Raw genomic sequence first — 16,646 nt, 5'->3', positions numbered from 1 at the left:
GTGTGAGGAGGGAGGGGTGGAAGAGTGGGTGTGTGAGGAGGGAGGGGTGGGTGTGTGAGGAGGGAGGGGTGGGTGTGTGAGGAGGGAGGGGTGGAGGAGTGGGTGTGTGAGGAGGGAGGGGTGGGTGTGTGAGGAGGGAGGGGTGGGTGGGTGTATGAGGAGGGAGGGGTGGGTGTGTGAGGAGGGAGAGGTGGAAGAGTGGGTGTGTGAGGAGGGAGAGGTGGAAGAGTGGGTGTGTGAGGAGGGAGAGGTGGGTGTGTGAGGAGGGAGTGGTGGAAGAGTGGGTGTGTGAGGAGGAGGAGGTGGAAGAGTGGGTGTGTGAGGAGGAGGAGGTGGAAGAGTGGGTGTGTGAGGAGGGAGAGGTGGAATAGTGGGTGTGTGAGGAGGGAGAGGTGGGTGTGTGAGGAGGGAGAGGTGGAAGAGTGGGTGTGTGAGGAGGGAGGGGTGGAAGAGTGGGTGTGTGAGGAGGGAGGGGTGGGTGTGTGAGGAGGGAGGGGTGGAGGAGTGGGTGTGTGAGGAGGGAGGGGTGGGTGTGTGAGGAGGGAGGGGTGGAGGAGTGGGTGTGTGAGGAGGGAGGGGTGGGTGTGTGAGGAGGGAGGGGTGGAGGAGTGGGTGTATGAGGAGGGAGGGGTGGGTGTGTGAGGAGGGAGAGGTGGAAGAGTGGGTGTGTGAGGAGGGAGAGGTGGGTGTGTGAGGAGGGAGAGGTGGAAGAGTGGGTGTGTGAGGAGGGAGAGGTGGAAGAGTGGGTGTGTGAGGAGGGAGAGGTGGAATAGTAGGTGTGTGAGGAGGGAGAGGTGGGTGTGTGAGGAGGGAGAGGTGGAAGAGTGGGTGTGTGAGGAGGGAGGGGTGGGTGTGTGAGGAGGGAGGGGTGGGTGTGTGAGGAGGGAGGGGTGGGTGTGTGAGGAGGGAGGGGTGGGTGTGTGAGGAGGGAGGTGCGGGTGTGTGAGGAGGGAGAGGTGGAAGAGTGGGTGTGTGAGGAGGCAGGGGTGGAGGAGTGGGTGTGTGAGGAGGGTGAGGTGGGTGTGTGAGGAGGGTGAGGTGGAGGAGTGGGTGTGTGAGGAGGTGGAGGAGTGGGTGTGTGAGGAGGGAGGGGTGGAGGAGTGGGTGTGTGAGGTGGAGGAGTGGGTGTGTGAGGAGGGTGAGGTGGAGGAGTGGGTGTGTGAGGAGGGTGAGGTGGGTGTGTGAGGTGGAGGAGTGGGTGTGTGAGGAGGGAGGGGTGGAGGTACAGTACATTAGTATGTGTGAGAGAGTGTCACATGGGTGTGGCAGTCTGTCTGCGGCTGCAGCCGCCGGATAGAGACACCACTCTCCCCTCTGCAGTGAACAAAGAGGATGGGCTGGAGAGAGAGGAGGAGGAGGAGAGCGGGGAGAGAGCAATAGGAGACAGGATAGGAGAGATATGAGAGGAGGAGAGACGAAGAGGAGAGAAGCTCTTTAGACAGCTTGATCACCTGATATCTGCAGTGGAGGTTGAGGCACAGTAAGAGGGGGAGGATGTTTGGTTTGGGGGAGGGTGAGTGGCTGCGTATCTGCAGTGACTCAGCATCCTCTGGCTGGATAATTTATTACTGGTACTGGGGGAAACGAAACACCCCTACCTTACCCACGTCTCCCTCTCCTCCTTTCCTCCTCACCCTCCTCGACCCCTTCATCGCAACATGCAGAATCTCACAACGCACAGGGATGTGATGCAATGTTCAGCTTTTATACTTTGCCTGTCTTTTTCTGTGTATATTGTGGACAGAAACACAAACCAGCCAGAACAGCATGTTGATTGATTGGCCTTCAACTTAAGCCGTTGTTCGAATGCTGCAAAAGCAGTGGTTGCGTGTGGATGTTTCGAGAAATGTAATAGCTTTTGGGAATTCCTTTTATGCTAGGATTGCATGATTTATCCCTGGAGTATTTTCCTATTCATATCTGTGGCCTGCCCATGAGCCCAATACTTTTCCAAAAGCCACCCCTCCCTCCTCACATGGAACAGGATTATGTTTTAGATTAATGATGATTGTGTTAAATTGTTCCATTTCAGCTGTATATGGTATAGTGTTTTATTACTGATGTAGACATTGTAACTTTGATGTTCCTAAAATAATTCAGTAAAAAGTTTGGTGCTGACAGCCATATTGTCTTACTTTCTATTTTGAGGTATCTTGAATCCTTAACATACACTGAATATTTACCAATGAGGGGATGTTTATAGTAACTTACTAGGACAGTTATTCACATTGCTGGTTTTATTGAGGTCATCTTTCTGAGACCTGTTAAGGAAAAAGCTGTTGTCCAGTATTTCCTGTTTGTGCTCTGCCGTCCTCTAGGCTGGTCTGGTTCCACGTGACATCCCAGAGCAGCTGATCATCGCCCTTGAGCCCGAGGCAGCCTCCATCTACTGCCGCAAGCTCCGCCTCCACCAGATGATTGACATTGGCACCAAGACCAACCAGAACGGTTTCAGCCCGACTGAGAATGTGGGGGCAGGGATGACCCAGGGTAATTCCCACCCCCCCCCCCCGTCACCCCACAGGCCAATTAGAATATGAGCATCACATTGAACGTCACAATAATGTACCGTGGTAACATTTTGCATCCCCCATGTAACGATTTCATATAGTATGTGCCTCTGAAACTAATCTTGGTCTATAGATTGGTTATTGGTCGACAAGCATGTTTATCATTCCAAAAAGAGTCAAATCTGTGTCTGTAGACTTCATTCTGGATAACTGTATTCACGATGGAGAGGTAGTGGTGGCCGGGGAAAACCGTCTTCCCACTCAAGTCAGGTCACAGGTTACTGCAGTGATATTGTACGTTTATGTAAAATGCTGCTAATAGAAAAAAAGAATCTTAAACATACAATTCCTCTCAACGGATAATGTGCATGGGACAATATCCTCAACCCTAACATAACTTTTATTTTCATATTCAGATACAAAAAAATGCATGGATAAATACAAATCATCACATTCTCCATGTCTATTTGCTTTTGTTTCTGTTTCCTAAAACGTGCACGAGCCCTTGAATACTATGGGAAAATGAGCCAACAACTATTCGTATTCAGGATGTAGCACGGAAAATGTACTGATATCTGAATGTATAAAAGGTCATTCAAATACTAAATAATGCCACCTTAGAACTGGTCCGTATTATCCAATGAAATCCAATCTCATATTTGACACCCACGTGAATCAGCAATAGCAAATGACCATAAACTCCCTCAAGCCTTTCCTCTCTCTCACTCATCGATCTTTTGTTTCGGGAAAAAGTTGTGGTTCTCCATAGATCATCTAAACAAGAGATTTAGAAGCTTAGTGCCCTTCAGTCCTATCTCGCTATGCTGTTGACTAGGGATAGGACTAAACCACACTCACACTAGCAATCACTTGCTTGAATGCATTTATTTTAGTTCAACAGCTTACCTTATACGTATAAAGGAGGTTGAACTTCTGTACAGAAGCTGAAGGCTATGTTATGGTTATATAGCAGTACTGTAGCTTTAGTTGGAATTCAATCTGGTTCACCCACACATACAGTAGAGGAAACCCTTTAGGACTACAGTAGATATGGTATACTGTCTTTAATAAGAACTGAGATGAGAGATGATGTACTGTACTGTATACGTTAGTATTGTTGATGCTTATTACTCACTGCAACAATATGAAAACAGAATTTGCTCTGTAACTAGACACTTGTTACCTTAAGGTTCTTGGATGAAGATAATTGATTTGATTTAATGTTCATTGCCTCCATCATGGTTTACAATGCTAACATCATGCTATTATAGAGCGGAAGTCTATTGGTGGCTCTTTGGAACAGATGTTTTTCTTTTAAAGACTCTCTAATGACCTGCTTTAAGCTGTGTCTGGTCGGCTTAGGTCCGGGGCTAAAGCTATGATTATGAGCACATACTGTAAGACTTGCAGAGTTTATACAGTACCAGTCAAAAGTTTGGATTCACCTACTCATTCAAGGGTTTTTCTTTATTTATACTATTTTCTACATTGTAGAATAATAGTGAAGACATCAAAACTATGAAATAACACATATAGAATCATGTAGTAACCAAAAAATGCCAAGAGTGTGCAAAGCTGTAATCAAGACAAAGGGGGGCTACTTTGAAGAATCTCAAATCTAAAATATATTTTGATTTGTTTAACACGTTTTTGGTTACTACATGATTCCATATGTGTTATTTCATAGTTTTGATGTCTTCACTATTATTTTACAATGTAGAAAATAGTAAAAATAAAGAAAAACCCTTGAATGAGTAGGTGTGTCCAAACATTTGACTGGTACTGTATTTCTCGTATATCTTTACATTCTTGTAAAATGCTGAGTTTGTTTTCCAAAATGGTGCTCATAGTATCCCAAGTCTATATACTGGATTTTAGAACCGGCGACGACAATGTAGCACCATCCAACGGAATTATCTTCTACTCTATCATCTGTCTTTCCATAATAATTATGGGAAATGTAGTTGGTTTGAAATTAACCCTTTGATAGATGGTCAGTTTGTTTGTGCATTACCTTCAGTAGCAATGCAGAGATCAGAGAGAGGTTGGACCAAAAGAAAGGGGCACAAGTCAATATCCCCTCCCTAATGATGGTGTTTCCAACAGGATGTTATAACTCTTTTCCTACTGAGGTGTTTTTATGTTGGAAGGAAGCCTACGGGAAGGGAAAGTGTACTCTCTGTCCAGCTGCTGCTGTTTCCTCCTTACATTAACTTTCCCATAATGACCGCTCCTCTGTTCGAGCAGCTTTCACCATAGCTAACTCATAATGTTCTCACAGCATTCCCGGAAAGTGATTTCTTCATTGTGTTTTGACACGATGACGGAAGAGTTAATGGTGACATAGATAGACCCCACTCTCACACCCTCCTGAGGACTAATGGGAGTAGGAAAGTCCTCATTTCCCTTCATATTGTTTCCGCTCTATTGGAGAACATGTCCTTCTGACATCTTGGTCGATGTGTTCATGCTACTGCCACTGCTGTCCTGTTTTCAACCAGTGATTACAAGGTCCATATGTAATTAATGTCACCATTAGCCTGTAAGTGCTGATCATAAGTGCATTCTCCAGTTCTGAACATTTAGAGTAGAATGTCCTTTCCTTGGCCAGCGTTCTCTCGTCCCTTTGCAGCTAATACATTTTTTTCCCCATAGGAAGAACATTTCATCAGCATACAGTTGAAGTCGGAAGTTTAAGTACACTTAGGTTGGAGTCATTAAAACTCGTTTTTCAACCACTCCACACGTTTCTTGTTAACCAACTATAGTTTTGGCAAGTCGGTTAGGACATCTACTTTGTGCATGACACAAGTAATTTTCCTAACAATTGTTTACAGACAGATCATTTCAATTAAAAGTCACTATATCACAATTCCAGTGGGTCAGAAGTTTACATACACTAAGTTTACTGTGCCTTTAAACAGCTTGGAAAATTCCATCATGTCTTCAGAAGCTTCTGATAGGCTAATTGACATAATTTGAGTTAATTGGAGGTGTACCTGTGGATGTATTTCAAGGCCTACCTTCAAACTCAGTGCCTCTTTGCTTGACATCATCGGAAACTCAAAAGAAATCAGCCAAGACCTCAGAAAAAAATTGCAGACCTCCACAAGTCTGGTTCATCCTTGGGAGCAATTTCCAAATGCCTGAAGGTACCACATTCATCTGTACAAACAGTAGTACACAAGTATAAACACCATGGGACCACGCAGCCGTCATACTGCTCAGGAAGGAGACATGTTCTGTCTCCTAGAGATGAACATACTTTGGTGCGAAAAGTGCAAATCAATCCCAGAACAACAGAAAAGGACCTTGTGAAGATGCTGGAGGAAACGGGTACAAAAGTATCTATATCCACAGTAAAACGAGTCCTATATTGACATAACCTGAAAGGCCGCTCAGCAAGGAAGAAGCCACTGCTCCAAAACCGCCATAAAAAAGCCAGACTGCGGTTTGCAGCTGGACAATGACCCCAAGCACTTTACAAAATAGATGGCATCATGAGGAAGGAAAATTATGTGGATATATTGAAGCAACATCTCAAGACATCAGTCAGGAAGTTAAAGCTTGGTTGCAAATGGGTCTTCCAAATGGACAATAACCCCAAGCATACTTCCAAAGTTGTGGCAAAATGGCTTAAGGACAACAAAGTCAAGGTATTGGAGTGGCCATCTCAAAGCCCTGACCTCAATCCTATAGAAAATGTGTGGGCAGAACTGAAAAAGTGTGTGCGAGCAAGTAGGCCTACAAACCTGACTCAGAAACACCAGCTCTGTCAGGAGTAATGGGCCAAAATTCAATAAACTTATTGTGGGAAGCTTGTGGAAGGCTACCCAAAACATTTGACCCAAGTTAAACAATTTAAAGGCAATGCTACCAAATACTAATTGAGTGGATGTAAACTTCTGGCCCACTGGGAATGTGATGAAAGAAATCAAAGCTGAAATAAATTATTCTCTCTACTGTTATTCTGGAATTTCACATTCTTAAAATAAAGTGGTGATCCTAACTAACCTAAGACAGGGAATTTTTACTAGGATTAAATGTCAGAAATTGTGAAAAACTGAGTTTAAACGTATTTGGCTAAGGTGTGTGTAAACTTCCGACTTCAACTGTATATGTTAATAAAATACAGTTTGAATATAAAAAACGGAAAATGAAACTCTAGATCCAAATAGTCTCACAATGGATTTTCTAATTCCTGCAAGTCAACACAGCTTCTGGGATGGGTACCTGCAGTTAGGCTATATGGACAGTTCTGCTGTTTTCACACATCCATCCTAGACATCATATAGCCCTATCATCCTGTCGCTTGACTTACATTGTATGACCCACACAGCTTCACCAAAGCGCTTCCACCCTTCTCACGCTCGGTCATTCTCTCTCTGTCAATAACCAGCCAAGGAGCATGTCCGGAGCAAACGGCAGAGCCGCACCTTTTTGGTGGAAAATGTCATAGGGGAGCTTTGGTCGGAGCTGGAAGAAGGTAGAGTCTCTTTCTCTCTTTTACGCTTATGTTTCTCTCTCCCTCCTCCCTCTATACAGTAATTGCTCCTGCTGTTTCTTATGCTACTGATCATGCATCGTGTTTGTTATTCGGTGCCCTGAAAAACAACAACCTTATGTTTATTGAGTGGGAGGATGTACCCTACTTACTATCTTTCTAGTTTTTGCTCATAACCTCATGCTTTTACAGTCTAATCGATTACATTTCTCTACTAATCAAATGCTTCCTGTAGGTTTGGCTGCATGTTGACATGTCAGTGATCGTATGGTTGATTACATGATCACATGGTGATTACTGACCACTGTGACAGTGTGGGCATGGTGATAGTAGGTTATCTACTGTATAAAAAGACTGAAATCCAGTATAGCAATTGGCTTATCCTCTATCCGATACACTGTATCTTGTTCTCTAATACACACTTGGGGTTTTAGGACGCGACGGCATCATGACTACTCATGTTGAACATCCGCTGAGTGTGTCCCAAAAACAGAAGCCGCTTTTAGAGGAAATTGTCAGAAGTCATGCTTCAGAGGCGCTATTGGCTACCGCTATAGTCTTCTGCTCCTTTGCCTCCAATGACGTTTCTCTCTCTCCGTGTCCCCAGGTGACCGCTATGTAGTGGTTGACTGTGGTGGCGGAACGGTTGACCTCACGGTCCATCAGATACGGCTCCCTGAGGGACATCTCAAGGAGCTCTATAAGGCCTCAGGTAAAGAGTGCTCAATGCTCAGATAGCAGCTTTCACTGAATACATGTTACACAGAGATGGATCTAGGCAGTATCCTCGATTCAAAATAAACACATTCTTCTGGCTGTTCTAACACATTCTGGGGTGGCTGCATGTGTAAAGGATGCCACACTGCTTGCTTAGCAAGTACCACTTCCTCCTAATTCATCCCATTCCTGGCACAAACTTGGGACCTCTGCCTTGCTAGCACGTGACCACCCTCCTGGAGTGTCTTACCAGTGTGCACCACACGGAAAGCTGGCTGCTCGCTGGCACAAGTGGGGAAACTTCAGGCTGAGGAGTAAATTTCACACATCCCCATGAGCTACACATGGACTCCTAGTCTCAAAAGGGTCCATGCATCCCCTCTGTTCTGTGGACTCGGTGTCATTTGAGCTCTTATTGACCGACACTCATTTTCACTTCCTCAGGCGGTCCTTATGGCTCCATTGGTATTGACTATGAGTTTGAGAAGCTCCTGTGTAAGATCTTCGGGCCCGACTTCATCGACCAGTTTAAGATCAAGCGGCCGGCTGCCTGGGTGGATCTGATGATCGCGTTTGAGTCCCGGAAACGGGCAGCGGCCCCGGACAGGACCAACCCCCTGAATATCAACCTGCCCTTCTCCTTCATCGACTACTACAAGAAGTTCAGAGGTCACAGCGTGGAGCACGCCCTGCGCAAGAGCAAGTGAGTGTGCGTGTGTGAGTGTGTGTATGATTGCAGAGGAGGGTTAGAGGATCGGTATAGGATACAGAATACACTGAAAGTCTAGAGCTCACCTCAACTCCCTATTGAGTGATTACCCGATTACCCAAGCATGTGTCTGAATAAGCATGTGCTAGCTGTCGGATGTAATATACCTTTACTTGGTGTATGTATCCAGGGAAATACACACACACACACGTCTCCTCTGCAACAGATCTCAATTCCATTACCCAAACGTTAAATGACCAACTTGCTACATATGACCATTACTATCCATTTGTTTGTGATACTGTGTGATAAATTAGATTAGATGCATTTTATTATCAGTGGATATTCATTTGGGTGCATGTGCTTAAAAACATAGGACATAATACCAAAACACACAATGCAATACGATACAGTAAAATGCATAGAAAATAGTGCAATACAAAATCTATTCAATGAGGATTACTTCTATCCATCTATCAGTTGTCCAGGCACTGGCAATGATTATCCATTATACAGTCTGAAACTGCCCAGTAAGCCAACCAGCGAATTCAGAATTCACCACCTTTCCCCCTCCACCACCTTACAGTCAGCTCATTAAGAGACGCGTCTATTGTACAATATAGTAGACTAGTGTCATTAGCTGACTAAGTATTCCCACTCTGGTTCATTCAGTTCAAATTACCTTAGATAAGTCTAAAATGCTTTCTTCCTGCTTATACACAGTAGTAAGTGCAGTAGTAGTGTTACACTAATAAATGTTTGGATCAGTATGTGCACTTGAATTCACTAAAGATGACTGAATAACTTGAAATAAACCTTGTCTCACTTTGATTCTATCCTGTAGTCTGGCTGTTAAAAGTACTGTCTTACATTACTATAGATTTTCATCCTGTATTAAACTCATGGGACCCTTAACGACATTCAGACGCCAGAAACCTGAGCCTCCAGAGGTCCTGCGGGTCCTCTGACTCATATCCTAAATGATTTACAGTTATGACTATCTCGCTGTGCCACAAAAGCCTTTCTGTGAAAGAGAGAGGTCACTGGCAAGCACACACTCACATCTAGGAGAATTCTCGAAAGATACCAGATGGATTCTATACACTCCTATAAGATCTGTTACAATACAAACACTGAGGAGGATGAGTATACAGTACATGTAGAAAAACAGTGGTCCCATGAGAGCTATTGCATGGAGGCAGACACTACTTATCTATTGTTCTCCTACAGACATACAGTACATGTATTCCACAGAGAGCTCACTGTGTTAAATCTCCATACAGATCATTTACCAAGAAGCACAATGGGTAAACATTTGTGAAAGATACAAGGATTTCATTCAGACTGTAAATCTTTTTTTTTTAAATGTCCTAAAGTCATTATAGGCCATCTACTGACGAAGGAGGAAGTCTGGTTCGGAGTGTATTGTGTCAGTGCTTATACGGTAGCCTACCAATCGACTGGTAATCAGAGCAGCGTCAATAATGGCATGCTTATCTGTCCTCTCTTCTCTCTGCAGTGTGGACTTTGTGAAGTGGTCCTCCCAGGGCATGCTGAGAATGAACCCTGATGCCATGAACGCCCTCTTCAAGCCCACCATAGACCACATCATTCAGCACCTCAGTAAGTAGCCACTATTACTAATAAAAAAAACAATTTTCCTGAAGGGACTTCTTAGTACGGACACACATATACAGTATACTGGTAGTATCTGAAAGATATTGCCTGTTGTCATTCTATATTAGGAAGCCAAACCTTAGGTGTAGCAATACTGCATCCTATATAATGTTCAGCTGTTGGCCCTGCTGCTGTCTTGACAAAGTGACATATCTCAACTGACCAAGATGAATAAAGCATCAAACAAGATTGGATTGTATGCATCACCATACTGTATGTGAGCACGCCCAGCCTGGTCTCAGACTAGACGTAACATAGTAAATTAGTATGATATGTTACATTTGGTATGGTTACATATAAAATAATTTTACTTAAGGGAAAAAATGGAAGTAGGGTGGTTGGTCGGGGTAGATGGGTTGACGTGTAATGCGAACATCTAGCAACCCTAAGGTTGCGTTTTTGAATCTCATCACGGACAACTTTAGCTAATTAGCAACTTTGCAACTACTTAGCATGTTAGCTAACCCTTCCCCTAACCTTAACCCTTTAACCAAACTCCTAACCTTAACCCCTAGACTAGCTAACGTTAGCCACAACAAATTTGAGTTTGTAACATCTAATATATTTTTCAAATTTGTAACATATCATACAAATTGCAATTCATAATATATTGTACAAATTCCAATTCATAATATCATACAATTTGTAATTCATAACATATACGAATTGTAATTCGTAACATATTATACAAAATGGATGATGGACATTCACAAATTAATACATACCATATGAAACATAACATATCATACTAATTGGAGTGTCCCTGTCTACCACTGAGTCCAGGTTGGCACTCCACCCAGGCTGAATTGAAAGCATTCCCATCCCATTCTCTTAAGGAGTTGAGATCCCAGAAGAGATATCTGGGGAGTGCACACTGCATCCCAAGGCTTCCTCTCACTGTACAGTGAGCAGTCTTCCCAGTACTCCCACCCAAAATAAACCAACCTACTTCAATTATGCATGCAGTGTTTTTTGACAGAGAGTAAGAAGTGGGTCACATTACTTTAGCATGGTCTGTTTGGAGTCTGATGAACTGTCTGATAACTTTGGGGCTCAAACAGGGAGGGTAGTTTGAGATAAATATTTCAGAAAATGTTGTCCTCTGGCATAACACATAGCCATATGCTATTGCCTGCAGAAAACTGAAATTGTATTAATGCTTCACATACTATAGAGTAGAACTCTAGTTGAATAACAACTCTTTCCCTCTCAGCCGATCTCTTTGAGAAGCCGGAGGTGTCTGACATCAAGTTCCTGTTCCTAGTGGGCGGTTTCGCTGAGTCGCCCCTGCTGCAGCAGGCGGTGCAGAACATGCTGCAAGGACGCAGCCGCATCATCATCCCCCACGACGTGGGCCTCACCATCCTCAAGGGGGCCGTTCTCTTCGGCCTGGACCCCAGCGTCATCAAGGTACGCCGCTCGCCCCTCACCTATGGTGTGGGCGTCCTTAACCGCTATGTGGAGGGCAAGCACCCGCCCGACAAGATGCTGGTGAAGGACGGCACGCGCTGGTGCACCGATGTCTTCGACACCTTCATCACTTGCGATCAGTCCGTGGCCCTGGGCGAGACGGTGAAACGCAGCTACACGCCCGCCAAGCCCAGCCAGCAGGTCATCGTCATCCACATCTACTGCTCGGAGAAGGAACGCGTGGGCTTCATCAGCGAGCCGGGTGTGAGGAAGTGCGGCACGCTGCGGCTGGATGTGACCGGTACGGAGAGCACCGTCGTGCGCCGTGAGATCCAGACGCTCATGCAGTTTGGGGACACGGAGATCCGGGCCATGGCGGTGGACGTAGCCACTTCGCGTACCGTCAAGGCTAGCATCGACTTCCTCAGTCAGTAAATAGGGTGAAATGGAGAAATAAGGTCAAAGGGTCATAGGAAGTGTAACCTCCAGCAGCACACACACAATGAGCCAGGGGACAGTGGCTAGAATGTAGCAGTATATTGATCTTTGGGCCTGTTCAGATTAGCATGAGTGCTAGTTTGTTTCTGCTTTAGCTGACTCCTTGGTCAGAAACAAACTAGCACTCAGGTTTTATCCCTGTGTACCATCTGTGTGTGTATCTAGTCTTAAGTGCAGGCTATATTGATGTGCTCTGCTCTAGAGATATTTAGATTGGAGTATGTACAGAGATGCAACACAGCTTTGTACTATAGGCATATATTGCTATTGATAAGTACAGCCTTGTTTCAGGTCCATTGTGTGTTATCTGTAGCTGTGTGCTGTAGCTGTGTTAGGTCATGGTAGGTGGATACTGTAGTACTCCTATCTTGCAGCTCTTACAGCTACAACACTATGCTATGACACAATGCTCCACAAACCTATGTCCTCTCCAACCCTCGCTCATGGGACCAAATTCTCATAACTGCTATGACCATTAGGCATTTAAAACCAAACTCCTGGGGTTTCCTTGAACAACAGTTAGAAACTATCATTCAGATGCTTATCCTACTCATCAGACCAGAGTTTTATTGAGTCGGGGTTGGAGAGCACCTGAGATGAGGGAAGGCAGTGGTTCTCCAACAAAAACACTCCACTTGATCAGTTAAACTTCACAGGATAGCTTTCAAATCTGTATTTGTCTCTACCGTCTCCTGTGGTCAGGCATGAGATGCCATAGAAAGGAGTTATATTACCTTATGAAAACAAACTTGGTGCATTAGCTTTTAAAATACATTTGAAGTCATGGAAACTCAGTTCATTTTTGGTCAAATGTAAGCAGACGGTCTCCTATCCTGTCAACAATATCTGTTTAAGGCAACGGTTGGCTTCTAAATGTGGCTTATTCAGCACTGCAATCTATGTAAATCTATGTGTTAGGAATATAGAGAGACTAACAACTAACTGTTTAGACGTCAGGCTTGATTGTCAAGACGTTCTATCATTTCTTACAAACAACGTAAAAATCCACCTCACTGTTTAACATGTTGCGCTGATCCACAACAAAATATAAATCCGAGAATGTGAAAAGTGGCAGAGTTGACAATGCTGCTAGCTGAACCGGCAAACTGATTTGAATATAGCCATTGCAATGTGCTTTGTGGTTGCCTTCATTTGTTATGCTTATGAGACGACGGAGGACACAAAGACACTGAATTTCCTTTTTTGAATATCTGAAATTCAGGAGATTGTGTAGGCCGTTGAAAAGGAAAGGTGAAATTGAAAATATGTTTATTTCTGTAAATACAGTATTTAAATATTGTACAGATTTTTAGCGTTATTATTTTAGCAGCTTTAGAACAGACACCTTTTTCCATTATTCTCACCATCCATAGCATGTGAGTCGAGGCAGAATTTGAATGCCGCATTCATCGACAATGAGTGAAAGTGAGCATCGAAAGAGATTGAATACCTTTGTCCTTAACATGAGTGGTTATTGTTATGGATCATGGAGTTTCTTTGGGTTGGGCAAATATTTGTTTGCTTTGTAACTGTCAATTTGTATTTAGTTCAAATGTTTACAATAAAATGACAATTGGCATTAGTCCCAATTGGCTTTTGAAAAAACCTGTATTAAAAATATCAGTAGCAAATATTTTTGGGGGTCTTTCTAACTACAGTAATTGGCAAACCATACTGACAGACACAAGGCCAACTGAAACTATACTTCAACCACCCTACAAATACTATAAAATTACAGTTCCAAATCTTTGTCTTTCTTCTCCAACAAATGTAATACAAGAGCAATAAAACCTTACAATTTCAAGGTATTGTTCCTTACCACAATTTAACAACCATTTACATTTCTGTGCTGTGCTTCCATTTTAAATTAGTTTCAAGGCTGCAGCTACCGGAAGCTGCTTTTGAAAGTATTATCCCCTAACTCAAGTATTGATGGAAGGAAACAACGCAATAAAAACAACTTCATATTTAAACATATAAATAGCTTTACACTGGAGAAGAAAACTAGTTTATGGCCCAACATACACTAATTTACCCAAATGAATGTCTAATATAAGATGAGATGTCAAAACTATTCAGCATATAGACACAATTCATGTCCCTAGTCTTGATTCAAGACAGAGGTAGTGTATTACTCACTAGTAACTGGGTTTGGATTTGAATTGATTTTGTTTCCTACAATAGCTGTTGTTTGCAGATGCACTCAATTTGAGTGGTTGGTAACAAGGTATAGCGCAGACGATGCATGATAACCTTAAAATAATGTTTATGGTCTTCCAGCAGTGTTCCTCTCTGAGAACCCTACACTGAGGATGTAAAACTAATGTAAGGTAGATTCTCACAGAAAAACTCTGTGAATTTAAGTTGGTCTCCGTTGACTTGAAAAAGTGCACAAGCTTTGATCCCTGATGCTGCCTTTGGCACTCTCCTGCAATGCACGTTTTGCATGATTAACTCTTTACGAATGATGAGAGAACATCATTTCTAACCACACTTTTTTAGGTTTGAGGGTTAGGTGAGGTGATAATGTTACACCACCATGTGTGGAGAAAAGTGTGGCCTTTTCAACTCTAGATGTAATGACAAATGAATAATTAACTGCGAAGGAAATGTTTTTACATGTACATGGCATGTCCCAATCAATCATCTCACACACTGTTATCACAGCAGATCTGCTCAGTCTCCATCCAAACAACTAATAACAGGTTAATCTATCAACCCTTTCCTCATCCTCATGGAGGTCAATGGATGACTATTGAGTTGAAGGAAAGAAAAAGACAGCATTTGTTTCTTTAATGTATTGCTACTTTGATAAACACCATGTATTTCGTGCCGCCTCCAGTATTATGTAATGCACAATATACTGTATGTAGCGGCTTTATATTCAAAGCTACGTCCGAATAGTATGAAGACATGTTTCGCTGAAGTTCGCATCATATTGAGTTTATAACGCAGCAGAATATGACAATTGGCACCCTAAAGAGGGTAAATATGTCAAATTCTATGAAGTGTCATTTATTAACCTGTAATTGAATGGGTGGGTGGAGACGGTTAAGGAGCATCAGTTTAGCTAGCTTCTGCATACTACGACAGAAAGTGCTTAACTCTTTATCTAGAACTTACAATATTACAGGACATGAATGTTCACTGCTACTTGATGATTCTATGCTTGCCGTAGAACAAATTTCTTCACTATTCAACCAAAATTGCCACTCTTAAATGTTTCACAAATCATACGTTTTTCAGTTTATCCTTGGGTTTACGCACATGTGATTTTTCTACTGTTGAGTTACAAGTTTCCTGCTCTTACCATTTTCACTAAAATGAGTTGTATTTCAATGCCAAGTATTCACAGCCAAACTGTCATCCAATAAAATGTCTATTTCAAAGAATATCTGACTACCTGTCGTTGTTCGTTGCTGGTGTCATGACATGCTACACATGCATCATCAAAAAGACTTCCCACATCAATAAAAGTAACAGGGGAAGAAGAAAACAGACTATATCACACTTCTTAATGAAATTATTTATGCTTTGCATGTTTATTTAGGCCAAGACGGCAAGGTGCCAGTGCAGTGGCTATAAACACTCACTGCTGTTTAATCACTAATATTGGAAACAACAGCTATTCCGCAATAAATCCAAAGTTTGGAAACCCAATTCAAGCTAATTCATATTTTTCTATGTGTTCTATTCAGTGTTAGCACAATTTGATGAGATATATCCAAAGCAGCCACAGATTTGTATATGGGTGTGACCAATTTGGGTCTGTACCCTCGGGCTGAGTAGGAGCCGAGAATAAGAATATCAGAAAAGCAACACTGCTCTCCAGTGGATATTCTGGTCACACTTTATTTGGTGTGACCAAAATGGATACAATGGATACTCCATCTTGTAGATGCTCTACAGATGGTCATAGTATCAACAAACTATCTGTTGATAAGCAACTGCATGAAAAGGTTATGGTTAGGGTTATGTTTAGAATAAGGGTTAGGGTAAAGGTTAAGTTCAGGGTTAGGATAAGGGTAAATGTTAGGGCTAGGGTTAAGGTTAATAGATGGAAAATTCAAATAAAGTGTTACCAACATTTTTTGAAACTACAGTACCTGAGACTACGTAATACAGCATTGAAATGATGGGATAACTAGTACAGCACTATGCAGTAGTGATACCCTGCTTCACCACCTGTGACTTGTTTTTGGTGTTTTCGCAACGGACGATTCCAACTCAGTGCACAGGAGGTTGGTGGCACCTTAATTGGGGAGAACGGGCTCGTGGTAATGACTGTAGCGGAATCAGTGGAATGGTTTCAAATACATCAAACACATGGTTTCCATGTGCCAGTCCATTTGCTCCTCTCTGGTCATTATTATGAGCCGTTCTCCCCTCAGCAGCCTCCACTAATTCAGTGGTCTATATCTCCATGATAATGACAGCTCGAAATTATTTCTAACTTTGCTGCTCATCTGTTTCTGATCTCTCCACCCAGGCCAGAACGTTGTATTAGGAGAAAGAACAGTAGATCCAAAATAAGCTCCAGCTGTTTTTTTGGCTGAAATTCAAGACTCATTTACTTTTGCTGTGTCGAGTTGTGACGTTTTGGAGACATGGGTCCATAACT

At 43.0% G+C, this 16,646-nt stretch overlaps 1 protein-coding gene across 2 annotated transcripts in view; it reads left to right on the top strand.

The window, feature by feature from the left end:
• Positions 1–15,417, top strand: part of LOC106606490 (heat shock 70 kDa protein 12A) — a 43,043-nt gene extending 27,626 nt beyond the window's left edge. Inside the window, exons 7-12 of one of the 2 annotated variants that reach the window (XM_014202722.3) lie at positions 2,319–2,490; positions 6,910–6,996; positions 7,622–7,726; positions 8,176–8,434; positions 9,960–10,063; positions 11,331–15,417. In XM_014202722.3, coding sequence (XP_014058197.1) covers positions 2,319–2,490; positions 6,910–6,996; positions 7,622–7,726; positions 8,176–8,434; positions 9,960–10,063; positions 11,331–11,962 — 1,359 coding nt within the window. In that variant the 3' untranslated portion in view covers positions 11,963–15,417. The remainder of the gene's footprint in view (positions 1–2,318; positions 2,491–6,909; positions 6,997–7,621; positions 7,727–8,175; positions 8,435–9,959; positions 10,064–11,330) is intronic. The other variant, XM_014202731.3, reaches the window with a different exon arrangement.
• Positions 15,418–16,646: the final 1,229 nt, after the last annotated feature.

The sequence above is a fragment of the Salmo salar genome, chromosome 01 (assembly GCF_965601325.2).
Source record: "Salmo salar chromosome 01, fSalSal1, whole genome shotgun sequence".
In the NCBI taxonomy this organism is placed as follows: domain Eukaryota; kingdom Metazoa; phylum Chordata; class Actinopteri; order Salmoniformes; family Salmonidae; genus Salmo; species Salmo salar.
The sequence above is the reverse complement of the archived record's forward strand: the minus strand, read 5'-3'. Positions and strand labels throughout refer to the sequence as shown.